A 26,845-nucleotide genomic window follows, 5' to 3' on the forward strand; every position below is an offset into this window, starting at 1 on the left:
TGGACCTGAACCCAATCGAGATGGTTTGGGTTGAGCTGGACTGCAGAGTGAAGGCAAAAGAGCCAACAAGTGCTAAGCATCTCTGGGAACTCCTTCAAGACTGTTGGAAAACCATTTCAGGTGACTACCTCTTGAAGCTCATCAACAGAATGCCAAGAGTGTGCTGAGCAGTAATCAAAGCAAAAGGTGGCTACTTTGAAGAACCTAGAATATAAGACATATTTTCAGTTGTTTCACACTTTTTTGTTCAGTATATAATTCCACGTGTTAATTCATGGTTTTGATGCCTTCAGTGTGAAGCTACAATATTCATAGTCATGATATTAAAGACAACTCTATGAATGAGAAGGTGTGTCCAAACCTTTGGTCTGTATATATACAGATATATATATATATATATACACTGTGCCAAATTTAGCCGTATTTATTGTGTTAATTACCACTTTATATATCTGTAATGTGTATTTGAACATGTCTGGAAAATATTTTCGTGTCTGCGTTTTCCGAATAGCAACCCGTAGAACCAATAGGATCGCTGTGTTGTACAATTGGTGAATTCGAATCATAGCCAATCAGAACCTCCGACCTGATATAAGTAGCCAATCATAGTAGACGTTCAGGCAAAGCGGGATGATCCAAATGAAAACTCGGAAGTTAGTTTTGTTTGTTTTCTGTGGGTTTGACTTTGCTTTATTTTGGCTAATTATCGAAGATTAAAATCAAACTAATGAAGTTTAATGTGGCTTGAGACGCCCCGAAACGTATATCGACCACGTTTTCGGAGTTTATAAGACAAACTGCTGCCGTGTGGGTAAGTCGGAAATGAAAAAAAAAGGTAGACCTTTTTGTTTCGGTTCCTGTTTTGACAACAGGAGATAGCGTTGCGTTGAACTTGGTCAGGAAGTTGAACTGTAAAATCAACGTTTGTGTTTTTAAATTCTGCCTTGCTAACCTTGAGGAAATTTAACGAGGTTTGTTTTGCTTTTGACCTTAGCATTATGTTATAGTTTGAACTCTTCTAAAACGGTTATTTTAGATGTTTGATCGCTATTTTCCAGTGCAATTAATGCCATTTCAGTTATGTGATCATAGCTAAATAAAAGACATGTAAAAACTGTGTTTAAATCATTATTTGTAACGCTAATACGAGTTATTCTGTCTCTTTAGGCTGCTTGGTGAAACATGGAGGAGTTGTACACCTTGGACAGGGAGGTGGGCAGAGGCAGTTATGGTGTTGTGTTTGAGGGCCACATGGCCAAAACAGGACACAGGGTGGCTATTAAACGCCTGCCCTGCAGCAACCCAGAATGTATTGAGCTCTACCTGCAGGAGCTGTGGGCCATGAGAGCCACTGCCAAGAACCACGTCAATGTCATCGCCCTGCACAACTGTCTACTTCAGACTGGATCCAGGAGCCTGAAGCCCCTCAAACCTGGAAAGCTGCCTCTGCGACTTGTCGAGACCGTGCTCAAAGGGAGTGTGTTGGAGTCACAAAAAGGTCAAGAAAGGAGAAAGGTTTTGTTAAACACCCTGAGAAGGACCAACTCTGCTTCCAGACTTCAGGACAAGACCAACACAGTCCTGGCCAGAGCTAAACTCAAGGGGAGGAATAGATCAACTGGTTCTGATTCTTCAACCCCACAACGGCCTCCAAACCGAGCCGTGAAGAGACCACCCCAGAATGAGGAGGAGCAGTCTGGATCTCTGCGCTGCCTAGCCCTGTGGCTGGTAATGGAGTATTGTGATGGGGGAGACCTAAACCACTACCTGCTGTCTAGACCCCCAGATGCTGATCGCAATCACAGTGTGGTGCTTCAGCTCTGCAGCGCTGTGGCCTTCCTTCATGGTTTGGGTATTACACACAGAGACCTGAAGCCGGACAACGTTCTTGTCTGTGTGACTCCAAAAGACCCTGTTATCAAGGTAGGCATATGATTATTATGTTACCATGACTACGCAGATCTAGTAGGTTTTTAAGAAATCCAGCACTGTTCAAATTTGAAGTGAATATATAGCCCAAATAATATTTAGTGTACAACAATAAATCTCTAGTGCTGTAAGAAAGTATTTGCAAATTTGACAAATGTGATGTGCATTAGTCATCAGCCCCGTGAGTCAATGCTTTGTATAATTGCCTGCTAGCTGCAGTGACTGCTGTTAGTATTAGGGATTTGCACATCTAGGAAATGAAGTTTTTGGCCATTTGTCTTTGCAAAATAGCTCAAACTCAGAATATCTTTTTAAATATAAATTTTCAAGTCCTGCTGCAAATTCTCATGCTTAAGTCAGGACTTTGACTGGGCCATTCTAACAAATGAATATGTTTTGCTCTAATCCATTCCATTGTAGCTCTAACCATCACCATAGATTACTGTGGGGATATTGTGAGTAGGGTGATTCGACAGTTTAGGTTTCCACCACATATAGCCTTTGCATGTAGCCTTTTGGCATGCCAAAAAGATCCATTATGGTGACTTGTGGTAAACTGCAAATGGGAAGTCTTCAGGGTTTCTTTGAACAATGGGCCTCTTGGTGGCTTCTCTATTAAATACTCTCCTTGATTGACAGTTATGGTTGTCGTCGTCTTCCGCTTATCCGGGACCGGGTCGCAGGGACAGCAGATTCAGCAGAGACACCCAGACGTCCCTCTCTCCAGACACCTCCTCCAGCTCCTCCAGGGGGAGCCCAAGGCGTTCCCAGGCCAGCCGAGAGACATAGTCCCTCCAGCGTGTCCTGGGCCTTCCCCTGGACCTCCTCCCTGTGTGACGTGCCTGGAACACCTCCCGAGGAAGGCGTCCAGGAGGCATCCGATATAGATGCCCGAGCCACCTCAACTGGCTCCTCTCGATGTGGAGGAACTGCGGCTCTACTCCGAGCCCCTCCTGGATGGCCAAGCCCCTCACTCTATCTCTAAGGGAGTGCCCAGAGGAAGCTCATTTCAGCCGCTTGTATCCGGGATCTTGTTCTTTCGGTCATGACCCAAAGTTCATGGCCATAGGTGAGGGTAGGAACGTAGACCGACCGGTAAATCGAGAGCTTCGCTTTTCGGCTCAGCTTTCTCTTCACCACAACAAACCGGCACAGCGCCCCCATTACTGTGGCAGCCGCACCGATCCGTCTGTCGATCTCCCGCTCCATTTTTCCCTCACTCGTGAACAAGACCCTGAGATACTTGAACTCCTCCACTTGAGGCAGGAACCCCCCTCCAACCTGAAGAGGACAAGACTCCCTTTTCCGGTCAAGAACCATGGCCTTGGACTTGGAGCAGCTGATCTTCATCCCAGCCGCTTCACACTCGGCTGCGAACCGCCACAGTGCATGCTGTAAGTCTTGGCTAGAGGGGGCCAGCAGGACCACGTCATCTGCAAAAAGAAGAGACGAAATCCACTGGTCCCCAAACCAGACCCCCTCCGGCCCTTGGCTGCGTCCAAAAATCCTGTCCATAAATGTTATGAACAGGACCGGTGACAAAGGGCAGCCCTGCCGGAGTCCAACATGCACCGGGAACAGGTCCGACTTAGTGCTGGCAATGCGAAACAAACTCCTGCTCCGCTTGTACTGAGACCGGATGGCCCCTAATAAAGGGCCCCCGATTCCATACTCCTGGAGCACCCCCCACAGGGCATCACGAGGGACACAGTCGAATGCTTTCTCCGGGTCCACAAAACACATGTGGACCGGTTGGGCAAACTCCCCTGAACCCTCGAGTACACTGTAGAGGGTATAGAGCTGGTCCAGTATTCCACGGCCAGGACGAAAACCACACTTCTCCTCCTGAAGCCGAGGTTCAACTATCGGCTGGACTCTCCTCTCCAATACCCTGGCGTAGGCCTTACCAGGGTTGAATTGTGACAAAATATGAAAAGGTTCAAATACAAAGTACTGTAAATAAGTATAAATAAATAGTCGATTTACATGAATTGAGTAAGCCTAAGGCTGTATTATATTAACCGTGGTGCAGTTGGTAGCACTGTTGCCTTACAGCAAGAAGGTCCTGGGTTCGACTCCCAGCTGGGGTCTTTCTGCATGGAGATTGCATGTTCTCCCCACTGTCCAAAATCTGTTAGGTTAATTGGTCTCTCTAAATCACCCCTTAGGTGTGACTGAGTGTGTGTCTGTGTTGTCCCGCGATGGGCTGGCAACCTGTCCAGGCTGTACCCTGCCTCCCGCACATAGATGGGCACCAGCTTCCTCGTGAAGCAGTAGAAAATGACTTAAAAGGTTAAGCAGTAACAGAAACATGCCTGCCTAAATTTCTGTGTTGAATTGGGTACTCTCTGATTATCCTGCCAGAGAAAAAAATTAGAAAAATGATGATGGACCCTCACCTTAAGGTGAGGGTCCATCATCAGTCATCAAAGCCATTGATATTCAATAAAACATATCAAGAGTAATGAAACATTTGAGTTGAAACATTGACATGTTTGGCATTTAGTGAGAAAAACGAACTAGAAAAATCCTTTAGAATCAATGTAGGAATGGTTAAGCCTGAAAAATAAACATTGAGATTTGGTCACCCGGTCTGCGTTTGGAGATGTTCGGACTTAATGTGACCATAGTGGTCAAGGAGTCTAAATAAAATCTGTGAAGCAGTACCTTCTGACCACATGTGCCCCAGACCAAGAATGTAAGCCATCAGCAGCTCTACTTATTTCCCAAAAAGAAAACTGTCTAAACAGCATCAAAGCCGTCAGCTTAAATAAGGTGATGGTACCGCACTTCGCAAAAGTATTCACGCCCCTCACTCTTCTGTGCATTTTGCCACATTACAAACACAAACCTGGAAAGCTGTTTGGCTTTGCATATATTTCACCCTGAACACAGTAACCCATCAGTAACACATGGTGGTGGTGGTGGCAGCATCATGCTGTGGGAATGAAGTTGGTTGGGGAGGCATAATCCAAATGCACTTTTCAGCAGTACCATTTTTCTTCCACTTCACTATTACACAGAATGTTTAGTTGATCAGTCATATAATAATATAATAGTGTTGGATGCTTTTTGTAAGGTTACTGTACAGTGTGGGTACGCAAAACTGTGCAAATGTTTTAAATCTCTCCTAAATGTTTTATATTATAATGGGAGCTTGTCTCATTCTCTGTCTAAATGTCATATGTGTTTTTATAAAAGCACATTTCAAAACAACAGTTGACCAAAGTGCTTTGCAATTACTCCAACAACCATAAAATAAACAGAATAAAGCTGCAATTAAAAAAATCAATAACACACAGAAGAATTAAGATTGTACTATTTATATAGAACTATTTAGCGTCTCATTCTCAATCAGCTAAAAGCCAGAGACAATTAAATGGGAGAAGAGGAGCGTAAACGAATAAAAGCCAGATCTTTAAAAGCAATCTACATTAGATGAACTGTATCTGGAAACAGTGTCTTCTGTATTAAACTGGAAAGATAAAGGGCACGAAAAATACGCCATTCTTCAGTTGATCATCTCCAGTTTTATATTTACTCACATGGTAGATTTAGATGGAATAGCAAAAAACAAAAAAAACATGATTCTAAACATGGTCAGATGATGGTCTGGAAATGAGGGAAAAATCAGCCAAACTCCACAGATGAGCTGTGCAGACACCACGTCAATAGCTTTCAAGGCAGTCTGGCTCTTTGAAGCAACACAAAAAGAAACGGAGGATTCACTCAAGACTTTTGCACAGTGTGGTCTATTGAAGAAACATTTCTTTAGCTCAGTGTTTTGCTGAACTGATTGGATCCCTAGAACTGGAAGAAGCACAGTTGGTCTGAAATATTGATCAATGACTAACAGCTAGCTTCACATGTGGTTTTCTATGACTTATCATTTGTGTTTTGATTGTTACTGGTTGTATCCACTGGCAGTCCTGTAAGGTACCATTTTTGCCTTAGTCACACACAGGAAGCCCAGTTCTCCACTGGTGCATCTGGTCTGTTATTTCTGGCAACAGTGTGCAGAAAAAAACCCCAAACATTTTATTTATAGTTGCTTACTTCTCTCATGCTGCATTTGCTGCAGAGCTGATCTCAATGCATACTTTTGTCTGCATCAAAGGTGGCAGATTTCGGTCTTAGTAAGATGAGCGGCGTGGTCGTGAACGGCGAGCGGTGCCGGCAGCACTTCTCCTCCACGTGCGGCTCGGACTTCTACATGGCTCCGGAGGTGTGGGGCGGGCTGAGCTACACGGCCCAGGCGGACATCTTCTCCCTCGGCGTGATGTTCTGGGCCGTCCTGGAGAGGATCACTTTTGTGGAAGAAGGGACGACGCAGGAGCAGCTGGGTGAGTATACGGGGGGGAAAGTGACACCTCTCAAACGCTCGCAGGAAGGTTGGAAAGGTTGAGCGGGTTGATGATGCATCATCCTGAATCAAGTGTGATTAAACAAACTGGCACATATTAAAAATGTCAGATGCTATATATCATACATTCATCACCCTTGGAAGGTGAAGTCCCATCTAAAAGGCAAAGAGATGAATGATGATTTGTTTTATCTACTTGTTGATACGGATCATAGGAGCCGGAGTTCATAACACAAGCTGACAGTTTATGCTCCAGCCTTCCATCCTTCAGCAACTGTATGAAGGCAGTATAGATCAGAGGAACATGTTACAATGTTTCTCATACATTAGTTGTCCTCCACAAAGTCACATAGAAACACACCGGGCATGCATACACACACAGACAAATGTGTTGGCAAAAACAGATGTAAAAAGCCTTAGAATAAATGTGTTTTATTCTAGTAATCTCTAACCTCACACTATGGGCTGACTTCCACCCCCCTCGCTGCTTTGTTCCTTTTCACAGAACAAATGGAGATGACAAAAAGGCCCCTGTGTTGTGTTCAGGTCAAAGGATGAATGTAGAGAAAAGACTCTTCATACCCAGTGTTGAGTACTGCGGAGGATCTGCGATGCTGTGGGATACTTGTCTGAGTGCATGGCATCATTAACTGTTTGAAATATCGGGAGATATTTAAGTAAAAGTCAGGTGGACTCGGTCAGAAAAATGGAAATTGGATAATCAAAACATATGGCCAGATGAATAGAGTAACGGTTCATCAGACCCAAAATCAGCCTTCCCTTAGGGCCAGCTTAGTCCCTAGACCAAATACCATAGAACACCCGCAGGGGGAGCCAAAGAGCATTGGGCAAGCGCCCCCTCACTGTATGCTCCAAGTCTGTGAAATGATGTAGAAAAATACTACAGCCTGTCCTACAGACAAAAGGGGTTCCACAGAGTATTGATAGCTGGGGTGCCAATATTTATGCCACAGTGAAACATTTATTTTTCTACACTGAATACATGAACTCACATTAAAGGTTGAATTTTTTTAATCTTTCTAGTCTAAGATTAAATGTATTTTAAGACTTTTTACACCTTTTTTTTTTATCAGGGATGCCATCAGCTTTGTCCATGTTTGTGTTTTTCCAGGTAGCTGCATTGTTTCAGTCAGACGGTTTAGAAAAGAAATCCTTATGAACCTGGTTTTCCACCTACTGTGTGTGTGTGTGTGTTCCTGTCTTGGCATCACAGTGAGAACCATTTTCCCGATTTCACCATCAAATTGAGGACCGTTTGTACCAAAGTGAGGACATTTTGCTGGTCCTCACGACCTATTTTGCTAACGGTTAGGTTTAGGACTATGGTGTGAATTGACTTTAGGTTAAGGTTAGAGTTAGGTAAGCACTGGCAATGGTTAGGTTTAGGGTTATTGTCAGGGTTAGGGCATAGAAAGGGTTGAAAATGACTGAAAATCAATGGGAGTCAACACATGGTCCTCACTACATATAGCAAAACAAGAGTGTGTGTGTGTGTGTGTGTGTGTGTGTGTGTGAACATTTCAGGTTACAGATAAATCTGGAAGGACGTGCCAATAGTGCAGATGTCTCGGTGTGTCGACTTTGTTTTAAAAATGGTCTCAGTGGAGACACCGCTAGGCAAAAACTTCTTTTAATTATGTTCTAAGGTCTGATAAACTGGAGGGTGATTTCTGTGCTCAATGTTGCACAGCAGAACGTGAGTCATTTTCCATCCTTTTGGGAGTGATGCGTTGTTTTTTTTTTGTTTTTTTTTGTCACAAGGATTCAAAGTTACTGTTCTTTAAAACCCGTGTACTACTTTCATTTTATTATTCTCATAAAACTCACATAAAATCATATTAACTATCTCAATTATATGGATAATCTATCTTGCAAGTAAACATTTCCCATCCTTGGCATACAATTCTCCAAACCTCAGTCAGGTTCATCATGAATGAAATCACCTCCCATATATCTTCCATCTACCACAGAGATTTGAAACTCTCTTCCTTTTGTCCCGTTGTGCTGTCAAAACCCAGTGGAGCCACGACACGTCTTAATACACCAAAGCGCAGGGCTCGGTTCTGCCTCTGTGCTCCACTGTCACACAGTAATGAAATGGCCATAATACAAATGTCTCATTTTATTTTCCAAAAATGGCTCTGGCCAGAGCTGGTAGCAGGGGAATAGGAACCATTATGCTGGAGTTTAGTGCCTTGCAGACCTTCCTGAGTCACTGATAGCTCATTTGGCTGAGTGAGAAGGGGTTACTGTTGCAGGAAGAGGAGTTCAGTGGATTTTTAAAATGGCAAAGTGTAATTAGCCCCAGTGGCAATACTCTGTCAGTGAGACAATGCGGAGAGGCAGCATGTGAGAGATGTATTATAGACCCTTTTAATGCTGGAAGACAATCTGGGGTCTTGATCAAATATTTGCCTTTTCTTTGTGGTAGTAAATCTTAAATGTCTGTCCTAAGAGTTCATTCCTTCGTAGCAGATTATAGTGGGTGCTGTGAGACACCAGCACCCTTTTCTGCAAGGAGTGTGTGTATTGTTAGTGACTGTTTTAACTCAAATCCCTTCAACCCAACTGGGAAAGTTCAGTATTCAACACAAAAGCAGGCATGACAAGCTAGATCTAGATTAGCATTCAAATGCACTGTTCAATTCTTAAAAATGTGAAGTTTCCACATCTGAGTTTGGAATGAGCAGGCTTTTTTTCCTCTTAACTGTTTCTTATATACTAGTCCACTTTTCTATACTGTACCTCAGGGTTATGCATTGGGTCCCCTATTATTTCTGTTGTAAATGCAACATTTTTGGCTTATTTTTCGGGCTTTTACAGACATTTCCTATCACTTCTATGCAGATGATGCTCTTATCATCTTCAGTTAAATGAAGAAAAGACTAAAATCCTTGTGTGCGTCCAGGCAAGATTATTCCTCTGGGTATGGAAACGCTTTGTCCTTTAGCCATGTTTGCTAAATCTACAATAAGGAACCTTTTGATATTTTTTCACAAGGACTGAAACAATTAATCGATTATTGAAATAATCGTCAACTAATTTAGTAATCCAATAATCGTTAACTGAAGTATACAGACTCTGAAACATGTCATTTGCTGTAAGAACATCCCACTCAGAGCAGTAATTAAGCCATAATTGTACAAAATATATACATTTTGCATTTAAGATGAAAACTTTTCTTTTTTCAGTAAATATGCTATATCCACAACTCCTCAAGTGGAATAGTTTTAGCTTCAAAATTGTGTAAAAAGCACCAATTACTGGTCATCGTTTATTAATAAAAATAAAATAAAAATAGAAAGATTAATCGATTTGCAAAATAATCGTTAGCTGCAGCTCTAATTTTGACCCTGGTCTTTCAGTTGGGTAAGGTCCTAAGATGTCAGAGAATGTGGTGGAGTGACCGGAAGTTTCTGTGGTTCGATCTGGACCTACTAATGCGTAGACTTTTTCTGGTCAGCAGAAAATAAAACGTAAGAAAAATGTACTTTTAGATTTACTGCTAAAATTTTGTTAAATATTTACTGTCTGATTCGCAGTTTAAAGCAGACCCTTTCCACTTCAAAGTCCAAAGAAGACCTAATAAAGTTTTTATTTTTAGCTTTAGGAGCTTAGGTGAAAACCTTAATATATGGAATATATTTTAAAGCCTCTTAATGGTAATAACAAAAAAGGTCTACATTTCTACTTCATTATTTTTCAAAAACTGTACAAATAATTTGAAAAACAGAAGTGGGGAACCTGTTGAATGTGTTTAAAAGCCTAAATATAATTTGTGTAAATATATTTGTGGATTGACTCTTGCTATGTAACAACTCTGTAAAACAAACCAGAAATGCTACGCGTCACCCTAAGATGAAGCACCAGTTGATATCTTCTTAATGTCCCTCATGGATAATTCAAGTTCATTTTGGAAGCTGATATATATTTTAGAGATGCAAATGGAGTTTGTTTTAATCTTCATTAATCTGTAGATTTCTTTCAATTAATCATGTTGTCTAGAAAACCTGTCCAGCTATGAGAAATGAGCAGTTCAAGTTATTAGACTCTTATCTGCTGCTAAGAACAAGGAGTTTGGTTTATTTCATGTGGTGAAAAGGTTAAAAAGGACTTTTTCCAACTTCTTACAGTGTTTTAACAAAAGTAAAGTGTTCACGCCCCTTGAACCTCTAAACATTTTGGCACGTTTTCATGTTGGAGATAGGCCAGTGGAAGGAAAATAACGCATGTTTTCAAAGTTTTTACAAATGACAAACACACAGAAATCTGAAATGTGTGGCATACGTTTTTATTCAGCACCCTGAGACAATACTGGGTTTTAGAAATCTGAAAATCAATTTTTAAAGTTTGGCCACACGGTTTCTCATTAGGAACTGACTGGGCCATTTTGACACATGAAGATGCTTTGCTGTAAACCATTCCACTGTAGCTCTGCTTGTCCTGCTGGGAGCTGAACCTCAGCCTCTAACAGGTTTTCTTCCAGTATCGCCCTGTATTTAGCTTCATCCGTCTTCCTATCAACCCTGACCAGCAGCATCCCACACCATGCTTCCCTTTGGGGATGGTGTGTTCGGTTTGGTTTTAGGCTTAATTGGGATATTTTGTTGTCTTCTGACCAGACAATCTTAATCCACATGTTTTGCTGTGTCCCCTACCTGTCTCATGGCTTTCTTTCAGCAGTCACTTTCTTCTTCCTACTCTATAAAAACCAGATTTGTGGAGTGTACAATAGCTGTTTGCTTTTGCTCTTGACTCCTCTTCCAGAGTTACTTCAGGCCTCTTGGCTGCTGCTCTGATAATGCTCTCCTTATCCCACCTGTCAGTTTAGGTGGACAGCATTCTCTTGCTAGATCTGCCTCTGTGCCATCCTCTTTCCATGTTCAGATGATGGACTGAACAGAGCTCTGTGAGGCGTTCAAAGCCTGGGATATTATTTTAGACGAGGTTAACCCTGCTTTAACCTTCTCCACAATTTCCTCCCCGACCTGTCTGCGGTGCTCCTTGGTCTCCACAATGCTGTTTGTTCTCTTATGTTCTCTAACAAACCCCTGAGGCCAGAAACAGAACAGCTGGAGGTTAAAATGAGACTAATTTACACGCAAGTTTATTCTATTTACTGATTAGGTTACTTCTGAATAAAGTTGTTGGCACAGATTTTATTTAGGGGGATCAAACTAAAAGCAGTTAAATAAAATGCACACTACCCTTCTTCGATTTTGACTTGTAGATGTTGAAAACGTTTCGGTGTGCAGGGCAAACCGTCAACATGGCCGACTAACTCTTAAAACATGTCACTTGATGGCCTTTTCGCTCTGTGTGGCTCACATGGGATCACAGTAAGTGTGATTGAGTCATATTGACATAACTGTGAAATGAGTGGGATTGATTTTGTAAGTGCAAGATCAAATAAGATTGGATATCGACAAATGACTGCTCCTGCTACAAGAAACATTTTGATTCTGATGTCACAGATAATTAAACTCCTTTCTGCTCTCCAGCAAATTTTCTAAAAATCGTTTTCACATGGAAATGTTGCCTTTTTTTATTTTTAAAGTTAGGACGCTTCCTCTTGGCACACTTTGTTCAGTTGTTTTCTATGTTTCAGTCGTGACCTTTAGCATTAAACGTGCGGAGGCTTGTGGAGTCTACAATGAACTTCCTGGATGTTCGTTTTTCTTCCCATTTTGCAGTTTATCTGATAACAGCACTATTGTGCCGACATTTATCTTAAGACCATTTGGTTAAGTCTTGAGTTTTTTATGATTGAGTTTTTATGATCACTCATTACTAACTTTTTTTCTTGTCTCTTTTGTTGTTTAGAAAAGTCCGTTTGTTTTCTAAATTGTAGTTCTGGTAAAGGAGTTTAGAGACTGTCGACCAAATGAAAAACCCTCCATTAAAGCAGTACTCTGTGGAGAGGATTTCAGATGTTCAGCTCTCTCGGCCCAGTGGTACTCCTGAAACAGGATCTGTATATTTAGCCAATTTCCGTCATCATGGGAACGTGTATATTTATATAGACTTTGCCTGAAAACACGGACTTCAACCATTGGTCAAAATCTTTAAAACTTAAGTAAGGTAGGACTGAAATTGAAATTCTAATGGTCTAATGGACCCAGATTGAAGCTGACAGAGCAGAATCCCATCAGAACCCATAGCAACCTACTCTACTGACTGGTTGATGACCACAGAAAATATGATCCAAAGTTACTAGAAACACAGAACTGAACAGGGCGGCTGGTGGAAATGCTTTTATGGACCGGATCCTTGTCTACCCAGTCAAAATGTTTTGTTTGGACCAGATCCATGTTCACACTCTAGGAAAATCTATTTATTTGTCCTTCGGTGGGAAAGTTTCACGATCATGACAGCAAATTGTCAGGCAAATGCAAGCACACACTAAAATAAAAATAATGAAAAGTAAAATATTTGCACATTAAATGGTTTTGCCATCAATAAGACAATAAAAATATTGTTTTAATGTAACTGTCTATATTTTCCTGCTCTGTATTAGAACCATGCAGCTTTGAATAAAGTTGCTGCAGTTTGGAAAACGGTGTTGAACATTTTTCTTGGTGTCGGTATCGAGTTTGAAGTCTCTGTTTGGCAATTACAATAAATCTAAAAATGATACATTTGGACTTCTGGGAAACACTAGTTGCTTCTGAGATCATTGCCAGTGTTTTGTACGTCTGTCACCCACTGAGTTCAGCTTTTTCACTGCAGCGTCTAAGTTGATTTTCCTGTATCTGCTTGTCATCTAGGTGCCTACGTGTGCAAGGGTCGCTGGCTGATGCCGCTGGGGGAAGCTCTGTGGGAGAACGCTGACCTCCAGTTGTGCGTCCCTATGAAGTTTAAGAGGGCGCCCCCGCTGCCGCCCCCTCCCGGCCCTGCCATGTGCACCCTGCTCTTAGACATGCTTGCGTTGAACCCGGATGCTCGGCCCTCGGCGGACCAGCTGGAGGCCAGGGTGCACTCTGCTTTGAAACAGGACTCCCACTGATGGACCGTACACTCATAAGACTGTAATGGCTCTGACCACTATAACCACAATGAAAATAACCGTGGCGTATTCCTACTGGAGTTGTTCCTTTAGAGCTTCTTTACAGCCTCAGGGAAAAGAGCTATTTAAATGTATATCATAGCATGAGATTACAGGTGCTGTTTCTGTGATGGCAGCTAAGAGTTGAAGGACACATTAAGGGGAAATGAATAAATTCTGTTAGTGTTCTGATTCTTTAGTAAAAAGCAGTCCATTCACTGAACACACAGTGGTGTTCCAACGGGTCCCCAGAGAGGGTGAATGGGACTTCATGTGTTTCATTCTTTCCCAACAGCGAATGTTTTACCTGCTAAACAAGTAGCTAAAACTTCCTGTTGTGTTTTTGCTGTCACAATTCCCAGTGCACTTCCATGTAGCATTATCTGGCCTTTCAGGTCTTAAAAAGGCTCAGACCTACTTCTTAAGCTCAACATTTACTGACTTGTGTTATTGCATTGCTAAGATTGTTTGAATGGGTAGATGTAAATAAGCTGGGCATATTTAGGAGAAAGTTTTCCAAATATTTTAATCTTAACTTAAAACTGGAGAAGCACCAATCTCAGTCGGAATTGGCCAATTTCTTTGCCCTGATTGCCCCAGATTGTAAATCGGGCCAGAAGTGCCACAATCCTATATATGAATTACTGAATAAATACATGTACATTTGTGCTACAGTTCAGAATAAAATGATTCAAACTCATTTTTTTTGATGAATATTTATTCATATAATGGATTGATCTCCAATATTACATAAATCATCACATTTAATCACAACTAATTATACACTTTCTAAAAATGTATTTGATTGTGGCACTTTTGGCCTTCCATCTATAGATGATTAGCAGCTCAAATACCTAAAATGTTAGAATTCTCCTTATTTTGAAAACATCAAAATTCTGATTTGAAGCGATTTTAAATGTTGGAAATTTGTGTCAAATGAAAAAAATGAAAAAGGCTGACTGGTGCATCTCTATTAAATAATAAAAACATTTAAGGTGCTTACAAATAAATACAAGTGTTTTGTATCTACAATGTTGCTTGAATTATTGCGTGTGTGTTTATGTGTAATTTGTTTAGAAAAGAGGATTTTAAAAGTAGTCCCTTGCTGGTACGCCGTGGGTATTTAGTGTATGTGGTGAAAAGTCAAAGAGCAAGTAGTATGAAGCTCAATGATCTCACTGATAAACTGTCCTCCTATGAACAGGAAATTAAAGCCAGGGTTCAGGACTGTTCCTGATCCGATCAATCCTACATCCTCAGCATTTATTACAGCTCATCAGTCTCAGTCCTTCACTGTAGACTTTTTTTTTTTTTTCTTTTGACTGTCTTAAATGGAATCTAATTTAAATAAAGATGAAATGTATCTTCTAATCGGTGCCATTATTTAGTGTCGTTAAACTGCGTGATGGCTCACAATACAGCATACAAATTCCACAAAACTTAGTATTAAAAACCTTTTTTTTTTTGGAATTTTTCTCAAATCTTCACTGAGCTGCATGGAGAAAATTACATTAGCGGGGAATGTAGAGCTAGAAAGAACGTCTGTAGGACGCGCCAACTTAATTTGACTAATCTCTGCTTGCCAAAGGCTCTTATGCCCCATTACTCAAAATTGAAATTGCATTAGGAAGGCATCAATTTACAGCTGGCCAGACTGGACAGCAAGAGAGATTGCAGTTAGAAACTTTCAGTGCGCTATCAATGTGGACCTATTTAGAAAAGTGAGAAAACTTTCACTCCTGAAGAAACTTTTAGTTTGGGGTTCTCCTCTTTCTTAAAGGGATAGTTGAGATTCATTTATTTACTGTGGGTTTCTACTAAGCCCTTATGACCAGTCAGTGTCTTATAACTCAATAAAATAATTGATCCACAGACAGTTATTTAGATGTTTAATCTTTTAAATACATAAAGTGAAATTTGTGAAAATCTTACATAATTGTTTTTGTTAGTTGTTGAATAATTTCATGTTTCTACTGCAGCAGTATACTATAAAATGATTTTAACTCGCATGAAACACTGTGGCTCATAATTTAGGCTCTAAGATCTGATTGGTTGACATCCAGAGCAAGTCCACTTCAAACCAATACCCCCAGTAGAGCAAAGTTAGCCCTGCCCTCTGACTTTGATAGGTAAGGTTAACAAGTAAAATAAATTCCTGATGCACCGCAGCTAATATATTATTAGCTGCAGTAAATTATTTATGTAAATCATTTATGTCCACCTTTAATTTGACAGATAATTACTGATTTGTTGACCACTGAATTGTGGCAGTTTTTGTGACGGAAGAAAAATGGAACCAGGAGAAATCATTACTAAATTTATTGTAGAGTGAAAAATGATGAATGCTTTTCATTTCTTTTTTACCAATAAAATCTGAAAAATGTAGGCTACATTTGTATTTTGTACAGCCAGCTTTAATAGCAGTTGTAGCTGCAGGTCTTTTGGGGTATGTCCCTACCAGCTCCGCACATCTCGAGCGTGTTGTTCTTTGCAAAGTAGCTCACACTCAATCAGGTCGGGTGGAGAGTGTCCGTAGACATCGATTTTTTCAAATCTTGCCACAGATTCCGTTATCGGATTTAGGTCTGGACTTTGACTAGACCATTCCAACACATGCTTTGATCTGAACCCTTCTACTGTACCTCTGGCTGTATGTCTAAGGTTAATCCTCTAACAGGGTTTTTTCTAGAGTTGCTCTGTTATTATTCATCTTCCCATCAACCCTGACCAGTGCTCCTTTCTATGCTAAACAGAAGCATCCCCACAGCATGATGCTGCCACTACTAAGTTTTAACTTGGGCAAGATCTAAAAGTAGCATTTTGACCAGCGGACATTCTTTCACCTATTTGCTGTGTCCCCTACATGACTTGTACAAAATGCCATTTTAACTTCTTGTGTCTTTTTCACAACAACTGCCTTCTTTTTGCCCTCTTTCCCATAACGTCCCATCGGCTGAGTGTGCAACTAACAGTTGTCCTGTCAACGGATTTCCCACCATTTGGATCTTGCCGTTGGACTGTACAGGATATAAGAAATGATTTATTATGATATACTGCTAATGCAACGCTTCTTTTCACACTGCCTTCTACCATTGTGAATATGGAATCAAAGAGGGATCATTTTATGGTCTGTACCCAGAAATGAGAGATGAACAATTACATAGAATATACCTCTAGTGAATAGTGTGATTATAGTATTAATGTGAAGTCTATTTGTGCAAATAGCGAACAGAGCTGCATACTTTTCCTCTTGTTACCACTATAATCTCTGCAGATAAAACCGGTAACTTTCAGCTCAGCAGAGTTTTAGGAGACCTCCACACATTAGTGCCCCCGTTGCACTGCCGATTACAGTAAGCTCTGCCAAATCACATATCAGCTCTGCTCAGAGTCTGAGCCTGGTTGGGGAGGGAGCTAGGAGTCCTTTCAGATTTCACAGCTGATAGCAGAGAGCAAGCAAGCGTGGAGAGGAAGCCCGAATGCGGCCTATTCCTCACTGCGTCAAGATTGCAACACCAACAGCAGCAGCAAGAGCGTGGCCCCTGGCAGCACGGGGTGGGGGGTGTACAGGTCTGGGAAATTAGGCGTGTCCGTTCGGCTTCAGTACCCCCCATGGAGCTGGAATCTACACGAGTCTTTTTGCCCTTTATTGCTGCCTATTTTTCAAAAGACAAATCTTTTCCAGTAAGCGAGGCTGAACGCAGCCCCTCAGTCAATACTCAGCAGACAGGCGGCTGATGGAGACGTAATTGGAAGAGCTGGATCAAATGAGTCGAATAGACAGGCTCATAGGGCAATCATCAGGGGTCTCCCGGAAGGGCCAGGCACCCTTGACACTGTGGAACACATTACAGGAGCCATTCATGATTCAACCATTGTTTAGAAGCTGAGACCTTTATGGCTCTGAAAGGAAAGTCCAATTAAACGCTAAATTCAAGAAAGGATAACAATATACCTGAAAAATACTTTATTCTTTAAGAAAATTTTTGGTAGGATGTTTCCAGAATGCGTGACAGACAAAAAAAAAAAAAAAACACAATTATGCGAGAGGGCTTTAAAAAGCTATTTATACAACGCTAAGACAAATTTCCCACCCCATAATTTAAAATATTTCAATTACACCACAGCTGGCCGGGGAGGATTTCTCGGCCTCCATTCATCCACTGGCAGCCAGGCATTCAGGAGCGCTCGACTCCAGCAGGGTTTTCTTCTTTCACATGATTGCAACAGAAACACGATTAACTCAAACCGTGACGTTAATCCCAGACAAACATGTAACATTCCAGTCAAATCAGAACTTCCTCCGCAGGTTTGTTGTTTTACATTAAATGCAGTTCACTGGTCAGGCGTGTCAGCGCCCCCATCTGGCCTGCCTTCACCTTTAATGTGGAAAGTCTCCACCAGATGAGGCTGGCTTCGTCCCAAATTTATCCACTTTCCCGTGTCCTCTCTCCCGTCTCCTTATCTAAATAAAGCAGAGCGAAGGCAGCAGCTTCAGATAATAGCAGATGAATGGCCTGTGGAAACAACACGAGCATTATCTCCTTCCATGCGGCTGGGAGTGTTTCTCTGCAAACACGGCAAGAATTTGTTTCTCAGGACCATTGTTTTGATAGAAAAAAGTAATAATTTGTACGTATATGTGGTTCTGTATGCACCATCCAGAGAAGAAAGATGTCGGGTAGTTTAGTCCAGTTCTGCCCCGTAGAGCTGCTTCACCATATACGGCCCCTCCAACTCGTAGCCCATCTTCCTGTAGTAGTTTCTAGTTCCTACACCTGCAGAAGAAGACAGTGAATGTCAGCCGATGTTCTTCTCTGACTGACATACTTGCATCCCGCTCCAGCCGGAAGTTTTTAAATACTCCCTCAAACAAGCATAGATACTTTTTGGAGCCACCAGCAAGATTCTGATACAATTTTGCTTGGATATTTGACCAATCGTCTTCACATAAACTGGTTGGTGTCCTGCCTAAGACCCTGCGTCTAAGCATAGTCCATACCCTTTAAAATGATTGAGGCTGGGGGGTATTCCAGAAGCTTGATGTTAGCCTGTTTAAAGCATATTCCAAAACCAGTTTGGATGCGTGTTTGGGATCACTGTTCTGATGAAACACCCAACCGAATCCACGCTTCAACCACCTGACCCAAACTGTCTCTCACAGATAAAAGGAAATTAGTTGGGATGTTCAAGAACAACCAAAGAACTAAGCTAGACCAAGAAATATCAACATCAGCACCTTCAAGCCTGACAGAACTTTTCCCACGTGGACAGATTGAGCTGTTTTGCTACAATGACAACCAAAATGTTTGGAGGAGTCAAGGTGAGACCTTCAAGCCTAAGAATTCTGTCCTGAGTATGATGGTGGCAGCATCATGCTTTGGGCCTGTGTCACTGCTAGTGACACTGTTGGTTTTGGACAATGTGGACGGAATATTCCAGAAGGAGGACTACCCCTAAATTCCTAAACCCCTCCTCAAATCAACCGATAAGATGCTTGAGCCATGGACATAGTTGGGTGTTCCAACAGGACATTGACCAGAACTGGTTTTAGGTTAAAAATGGCTAACAATAAACTCTTCACATGGCCCTGACATCAATCCTACTCAACATTTCAAGACTATGCCTTAAAGCGGGATCCGATGCAGGAAACCAAAGAGTTTAAATAACTCGAACATTTTTAAGAAGAGTGGCCAAATATCCAGCCAGAATTAAAACCAGAAGCTGTCTAATTGGGTACAAAAATAAATGTCATTATTCTGTGACTTGCTGGTGGAGATTTCAACAAATATTACTAGGGGTGTATGTATATATTTCATATAAACCTGAGCAAGTTTAAACTTGTGCACACACTTCTTATTGTTCAAAATACCGAAGTTGTTTCCTGTGATTATCAGGCCTGAAAAAAGAAAGGCTCAAATGAATACTTAAAAATCTAAAATTAATGACATTCATGCCAACAATGACTGTATGTAACCCTGTGACCGGCGCTGTAAGCATTATGAGGTCTTCGGTTCTTACCCGAGATAACGGCCAGTTTCTCTGAGCCGTGCTCCTCTCTGGCGATTCTCTCCGCCTCCTCCATCAGCATCATACCAAATCCCTGCACAGGAACACAGCAGGTAGCAGGAGTCATTAAAACACAAAGAGGAGGCTCATCTTTACCTCATTCAGCCGATAGGTTCCATGGAGAATAGAAACATATTTTAATACAGGCTGGGGGAGCTCTTTTCAGGTGCAAGTGTCGTCACCTGATGCTGGAACTTGCTGGGGTCTCGGCTGCTCACTGGGACCACGCTGCCGTACACGTGCAGCTCGCGAACAATGGAAACTCCTCCTTTCAGCTCCGGCCGAAAGGACTGAGGGGAGCAGCGACGCAGGCGCAGGAGGCCGATAAGGATGTCCTGCTCCGGGTCCTCATAGGAGAGGAAGGTCTCCCAGCTGCCATTGGCCACGTAGTCCCTCCTAACTAGCTCCACCTATACAGACATGTAGGACAGGCATTGAGAGCAGGTTTTAGAAAAACACTTTTACTCTAAGCAGAATAAATAAATACTTGGTCATGATATTTCATCAAATGTTTTCAGTCTTTGTGAGGTTTACCTGGTAAGGCCTGACTTTGTGGTGGATTTCCTGAATGCCAACTTCTCGGGTCCGGACATCTCGACACTGCACACAGAGCATCAGATGGATCAATCTCAGGTTAAAGATGCGAAATCTCAAGTCAACCCCGGGAATCATCAGCAGCACATTTGACTAACAAATACACGTATGCCTGCTTGTCAGTGACTTAATGGAGGGCAGGTATTTCAAGTTAGTAAGAACAGCAACATATAAATAAGCTGCTCATGCATAAGGCTTTAAGGGGTTAGAATGCACTGACTGGTCTGTTCATGACTGGAATTAGTGCTGGACTAGAGAACAGCAGGTCCAACCATTAAAGATCAGTTTTTGTTTTTCTTTTACTCCATGAACGGACCATGACAAAGCGGTTTACTCACAGTAAGGGTGCTCAGAATCAGTCTGTCTGTAAGAAAAACCGCCACTCCCTGATGCTAAAATGGAACCTGATAAAAATTCTCCAATTGGGTTCACTGGGAGCAAGATAGAACAGCAACAACCAGGGGAGGTTTTGTTCTTCACTCGCAATATTTTCCAGGTGATAAAAATGAAGTCAGAGGAAGCACAAGTGATGTCGGACGTACGTTTGTTATTCACGTTACCATTTAGGACCATACAGGCTGAGGGTTGCTTTAACTACATAATACCATTGAAACAAGTGACAAATCCTAGTTCAGCTAATGTTGTGAGTCGGGATGTACGATATGTCTGCATTAACATCGGAAACGGTCCGATAAGCAACGCTGGACCAATATTAATACCCAGTGTTTATTTCCAGGGGGTTGGCCATGTGGTATTTGTTTGGTCATGTGATTGTGATAGTGATGCAGTGCAGGGTTGTGGGGTGTTTAACTGAAGCAGATGTGATGTCAGCGGTGTGGTCGTGTTTTCTCTGTGTCAAAGGGTAAATATATATAATATTGTTATCGGCCATAACAGCTATATTAATATCTCATAGCTATATCGCTTGCTGTGAGACATGTTGCCTTCAACCAATCTAAATGTAATCTAGATTTATTAGTTTACTTACAATACATCAAACGTTAATTTATTCACAACAAATAAATAATTTAAGATTTTCTTTCTTTCAATCGCTACCCTGAACCTTTACGTCCTGGAGCTTAATTACGCTGAACCCTTGATTTCTCGGGGCTGTTTGTTTTTATCGTTTTGACCGCGGTGCCGTTTATGTAAATTCCACCCACTGACGCTAAGAGTCATGCTCCCTTATGCTCCTCCTCAGCCTACTGCTTATAGTGTATGAGGGAGAAGGGAAAATAGTTTCCCCTTGAAAACTAAAAACCTGTGCTTTTCAGCAATAAAACAAAAACCCATGATTCTTTCACACTTTTCATTTTTATCTGATTTTATTCATAGTGGTTACACTCCGAAACAAAAATACAACTCATCCAAACTCTGAGATAAATAATATGAACAAATGTTTAACAGCTTGTAGACTCAGTACATAAAAACTGTAAGCCGTTCTAACAGATGGCCAAAAGCAGAACTCCGTTATTTAAGATCTGTTAATGTTGAAGTTAACGAATAAATTAGACTGTAGTAGACCGCAAACTGAGATGAATGAAATACAATGCCTGGAAAATTCAAATAATCTGAAATGATTGCCACTCACTCCCTAAACTTCAGCCTAAAGGTTCAGGGTAATACCAAAAGGTACTACCTCCCTGCCTGGCCCGTTCTCTGAGGGAACTTTGTCCTGTTTTAACCGTGGAGACAGAGGAGTATAAAACCCAGAAAAGTACGGTACTTGGTGAAGTGAAAGAATACATTTGGGCACAGCTACCCTTTAACTGGGAGGTAAAAAAGATGATGTTCCTGTGATATGGTGCAGTGCTTTTGTTTTTATGTCACCAAAAATAAAGATAAAATAAAACACTCAGCAGCTACAATATGGCTAATAAAGAAGATATAGTGTCATTTTTATGAAGTAGGGTTTTATTTGGACAAATACCTACTGGGAGGATGTAGTTCGTAGATTTCCAGTGACGCAGAGAGAGAAAGATCTGTAACCTGGTGTTTAATTTAACCGGAGTTCAGAAAAATCTTTTTGAGAACTATACAGTAGTTCCTAAAGAAGGTCAAAGCTTTCCAGGAATCAAAAATTGGAATTTAAAAAGAAAACGGCAAACAGTGCAGGTTTAACCATAGCAAGCCACTTTCCAAATGTATGTATATTTTTACAGTATTTTTCATTATAACAAAAACATTAGTTTCTCAGACTGAAATCAGAGTCCTATGGGTACTGTTGTGACGATAAAGAGAATTACTGATCAAATAAAAGGTGTCTGTCAGTGTTTGCTGTTACCATGACAACCCCAGGTGTCTATCCATCCAGGTCTGAAATCTTACAGACCGTAACATTAAAGGCTTGCTGATTCAAAGACAAGTACCCGCTTTCTAGAGAGGAAAAAAAAGTAGCGGGAAAAAAGAAACTTTTTACATTTATTTTTAAGTCGAAGAAGAGAACTTTCCTCTCTGCCTGGATGGCAGCAGATATGCACACATGAGAGCCCCAAATCAGGCAGAAACGTTAGACGTAAGGAAAGAGGCAGAAGGAAACTAGGTCAGACTTTGGATAATTTCCCCTCAGCATCACAACAGGTTTGTAGATATACGTGGTGCAATATGCAACGTGGTTCTGAGACGGTTTCTGCCACTCGGTATTCAAATGAAGTCTGGGAATAAAAAGGGATACGTAGATGCTGAAGTAGAAAGCAAAGAAGGCCCAGAACTTTTATTTGTTACTATTACTTTTCTTGTTTTTAACAGAAACCAACAGAGCGTTCAGAACCCCACAGCTTTTATCTGAGGACAGATTTTGTCGTGCGCCTCTGATGGAAGCTGAGGGCTTTCCAGCCTCCTGTCACTGAAGCTGTAATCTACTTCCCACCTAGACATGTGGGAGGGAGGGGTGTCCTTCTGTGCTCCAACATTCCACAACTGTACCTGAGAGGCTTTTTGAATCTGTCAACTCACCTTTTCATGAATTAAAGAGACTCCAGACTGTCAGCGTTGTCTGCTGTTAGCCGCCACCAGAACCTTTTATTAATCGCAACCCAGCTGGAAAAGCCTATTGGCTCAAAATAAGCGGAAATGTGATCTTGAAGGCTACAGCCAACAGGCCTTTGAGTCTCACCTCAGTGCCCATGTCCTTCATCCGAGCCAGCGCCAGCTCCCTCAGGTTGCCGTGCTCCACACCGGAGCTCACCAGCGGCATGGGGATGTCCCTGATGGGCGGTGGGAACAGCGAAGAAGGAGACGGAGCGGAAATTATACAAGAATAGCTTTAAACAGCATAATTAGAAGGGCTGCTGTCACTTTTCTGCTTATATTACTTTTTTAGTGCCTTACTAAAGTATTAATACACCTTGAACTTTTGAGGCAATTGGTTAAATTATTTAAGGGTGCCATAATAAAGGAAGCTGAATATATTTGCACACCAAACTTTTTAGAGATTTATTCCTACAAAAAAATAAAGAGAACTATGAATCGTTTTCCTTCAATTCCCAATTATAACATGAAATAATATTAAAAAAGTGCTAAGGGGTATGAGTATTTCAGCCAAGTACTGGTGTTTCCTTCGTATCACTTTTCAGAAACATTGCTCTGTGTGAGTTTAAATACTACAGTCCTTTAGTTCCCTCACCTCTGGACCCTGTACACTCGTGTCCAGGGCGGCACCAGGGCCAGAATGCGGGCCACCAGGTCCACCAGGGCACTCGGCGTGTAGCTCTTGTAGCGGCCCGTCTTCCACAGCTCATACAGACCCGTGCCTCGGATCACCAGTGTTGGGTAGAGCTTCAAACCGTCGGGCCTGAAAGCCGGATTCTCGAAGAACTCCTGCAACAAACATTGACACTTCACTTCTGAACAGAATATAGGACACTTCAGTGTTTTATCAGCTGTTCTGACATCATTCACGCCTAGTTGCTGCTTTGTAACAAACCATGAACAATGAACCAGTTAACTTCAGATGCAAAGCTAGTTTAGGCAGAGGAAAAACAGAAGAATGAAAATATCTGAGATGATTTTATCTATTTTTTGATGGAACAAATCAGGACGGGATGGTTCAATTAAGCTGGACTCATTGACCTAAAAGCAGCAAATAACTGAGCTTATCGAAGCAGAGCTTCCAAGTGGGGGGAATCCGTGTGATTTCCAGTGATTCTCCTCCGCTGTGCACCAGCTATCACAATCACGACCGTGAAGATCTGGATTCTGGAATCGAGGCAAGTTACCAAAAATAGGCCATGTTATCAGCTTCTTATCATCTATCTGCTGTCAGTGCTCCTAATCACATGAAGACGTGTTCCACAGGTCCTGCAGTGAACCCACAGGGAGGGGAGGGGTAGGGGGGTAGCTAATCAGACTAATAACAGCCCGTCCAGGGACTATTCTCATGATTCTGCACTTGCTACCATGTTCAATTGTGTCTCACAGCTCCTGTCTGCCAAGAGAGAGGAGCAATGTTATGGAGGCCTTCCCTGGGACACAAGATAAGTGACAGAGGGCTTCAGGTCGACAGGAGGTGGCAATTGAAAGCCTTATCAGAACATGATGCTGTCCTCTGGAGGTCTTAAACTGGTCTATGTGCAGACAGTGGACACCCAGGGATCTTCCCCTTCTATCCGAGTCACACACTCAAAGCCAGAAAACTCAAGCGTGTCCGAGTCAATTAGCTTCATGCAAACAGACGACAGCAGCGCTTCTTTAGAAGCAAACAAACACTTCTCTACTGTAATCTCAGCTGCTGTTTACATCATGTAGGCAGCATTTACTTCCCATTAAAATCAAATTAGACACCGCTAACAAACAGCGACTTGATGTACAACTTGGAATATTATTTTTAATACTCGGATGCATTCGTTGTTCTGCTTAATCCTTATAATATGAACTGCAGTCTACATAGCACAGGAAGGCGGGGAACATCTGACTAAATTTAACAGCCCAGATCCTACTCAATATTTAGAAAACACATTTCTGCCTAATGTTGTTTACAGCATTTTAAATGGATTTTGATGCAATTGGTTACAGCTGCCTGGTGTAAAGGAAGGACTTGTTACACAAGACAGTGTGAGACAGAAGAAACAAGGAAGTAAACAAAAACTCTGCAATTTAAACAAGGAAGTGAACAAATACTCCGGAATGTAAACAAGGAAGTGAACAAATACTCTGGAATGTAAACAAGGAAGTGATCAAATAATCCGGAATGTAAACAAGGAAGTAAACAAATACTCTGCAATGTAAACAAGGAAGTGATCAAATACTCCGGAATGTAAACAAGGAAGTGAACAAATACTCAGCAATGTAAACAAGGAAGTGGTCAAATACTCTGCAATGTAAACAAGGAAGTGATCACATACTCTGCAATGTAAACAAGGAAATGATCACATACTCTAGAATGTAAACAAAACAAGGAAGTGAACAAATACTCTGCAATGTAAACAAGGAAGTGATAAAATACTTTGGAATTTAAACTTTAGGTAAAGTCAGACTTGTGCATTTTTTTTTTAAATGGATGGATGGACGGACGTTTACTGTCATTTACATATATACAAAAACCGTGTAACATGAACAAAATGTCGTCAACTTAACTTTTATGAAATGAAATTTAAATAAAAGTAAAAACTTTTATTTAACAAAACAAACTGACCACTACACAGCAGGAATTTGCAGTCTTTGCACCGTTCCAAGTCAACATATTTTGGTGCAAAATGTGATAATCAAACCCAGAAAAAAAGCAGAAGACCCTGTGAAGATGCTAGCTGAAGCCGGTAAGAGTGTCAATGTCCTCAGTGAAATTAATCATGTACCTACATGAGCTGAAAGGCCACTCAAAGAGGAAGAAGTCACTATTACATTTTTTTGGAGACATTTCCTGTGATCTGATGTCATTAAAATGAAAGTGTTTGACTAAATTGACCAATGTTACATTTAGAACATAAAGGGGGAAGCTTGCAAGCCTGAGAACACCCTCCCAACTGTGAAGTACGGGTGTGGCAGTGGTGCACTTCACAAAATAGATGACATCATGATGAAAGAACCTTATGTTGAAAATTCGAAGCAACATCTAAAGATATCAGGAAGTTAAAGCTTGGGCACCAACAAGTAATGATCCTCAGCCTGCTGGCAGTTAGTTACAAAGTGGTTTAAGGGCAACAAAGTCAATGTTTTGGAGCAGCCATCACAGAACCCTGAGATCAGTCCCAGAGAAAGTTCTGTCAGAGGAATGGCTAAAACTTTCTTTAAACTATTGGGAGAAGCCTGTGGAAGGACGCCCAAATCCTATAGTTTTACAGGCACTTCTACCAAATACTAAGGAAATGTATATAAACATCGGAAAACGTTATTAACAATTCTTTGTTTACCCTGGGATTTATCAAATAGAAAAAACTTTGGTAAACCTAACTGACCTTAAACAAGAAAAGTCTAAATTAAAGTGAGAAAAAAAGGTTAGGGTTTTATTATACAAACTATCCCTTTAAGATGCAGAGATAAAAATTGAATTTTCTAAATTCCTAATATCAAAATCATTTCAACTCAATGTTTGGTGTATTACTTTTATTGCACTCTGTGCTATGTATGGCCAAAATATAGCTATTATCAAGAGTTCACATGTATTATTTCACCTTTCCTCTGCATTACGTCCACCATTTGACATCAGCAGTGAGAACCTGGAAATCTTCTAGCGCAGGCTAATTTGGTTCCCCTGACAACCTGTCAACTACTCCTGGATGCCCCGTGTATAATGGTGGGGAGATAAATTTTACACCATTGACTCAAAATCCCACGTCGCTCCACTTTTGGCTCCTGGAGTGAACATTTGTAACGAAACAGTGAATTTC

At 41.3% G+C, this 26,845-nt stretch overlaps 2 protein-coding genes across 8 annotated transcripts in view; one reads left to right on the forward strand and one right to left on the reverse strand.

Moving 5' to 3' along the window:
• Nucleotides 1-620: 620 nt before the first annotated feature.
• Nucleotides 621-26,845, forward strand: part of si:ch211-63o20.7 (Serine/threonine-protein kinase pdik1l-B-like) — a 33,677-nt gene continuing 7,452 nt past the window's right edge. The window contains exons 1-4 of one of the 3 annotated variants that reach the window (XM_047387738.1): nucleotides 621-811; nucleotides 1,168-1,923; nucleotides 6,047-6,272; nucleotides 13,081-14,383. In XM_047387738.1, the coding sequence (XP_047243694.1) occupies nucleotides 1,183-1,923; nucleotides 6,047-6,272; nucleotides 13,081-13,319 (1,206 nt within the window). In that variant the 5' untranslated portion in view covers nucleotides 621-811; nucleotides 1,168-1,182 and the 3' untranslated portion in view covers nucleotides 13,320-14,383. Of the gene's footprint in view, nucleotides 812-833; nucleotides 972-1,167; nucleotides 1,924-6,046; nucleotides 6,273-13,080; nucleotides 14,384-26,845 lie in introns of those variants that run through there. The other 2 variants (XM_047387739.1, XM_047387740.1) reach the window with 2 other exon arrangements.
• Nucleotides 17,311-26,845, reverse strand: part of elp3 (elongator acetyltransferase complex subunit 3) — a 34,560-nt gene continuing 25,025 nt past the window's right edge. For 2 of the 5 annotated variants that reach the window (XM_047387734.1, XM_047387730.1), the window contains exons 10-15: nucleotides 23,647-23,840; nucleotides 23,137-23,227; nucleotides 19,962-20,027; nucleotides 19,610-19,837; nucleotides 19,380-19,461; nucleotides 17,311-18,136 (exon numbers count right to left, since the gene is read on the reverse strand). In XM_047387734.1, coding sequence (XP_047243690.1) covers nucleotides 18,045-18,136; nucleotides 19,380-19,461; nucleotides 19,610-19,837; nucleotides 19,962-20,027; nucleotides 23,137-23,227; nucleotides 23,647-23,840 — 753 coding nt within the window. In that variant the 3' untranslated portion in view covers nucleotides 17,311-18,044. The remainder of the gene's footprint in view (nucleotides 18,137-19,379; nucleotides 19,462-19,609; nucleotides 19,838-19,961; nucleotides 20,028-23,136; nucleotides 23,228-23,646; nucleotides 23,841-26,845) is intronic. The other 3 variants (XM_047387731.1, XM_047387733.1, XM_047387732.1) reach the window with 3 other exon arrangements.

The sequence above is a fragment of the Girardinichthys multiradiatus genome, chromosome 15 (genome assembly GCF_021462225.1).
Source record: "Girardinichthys multiradiatus isolate DD_20200921_A chromosome 15, DD_fGirMul_XY1, whole genome shotgun sequence".
Taxonomy (NCBI): domain Eukaryota; kingdom Metazoa; phylum Chordata; class Actinopteri; order Cyprinodontiformes; family Goodeidae; genus Girardinichthys; species Girardinichthys multiradiatus.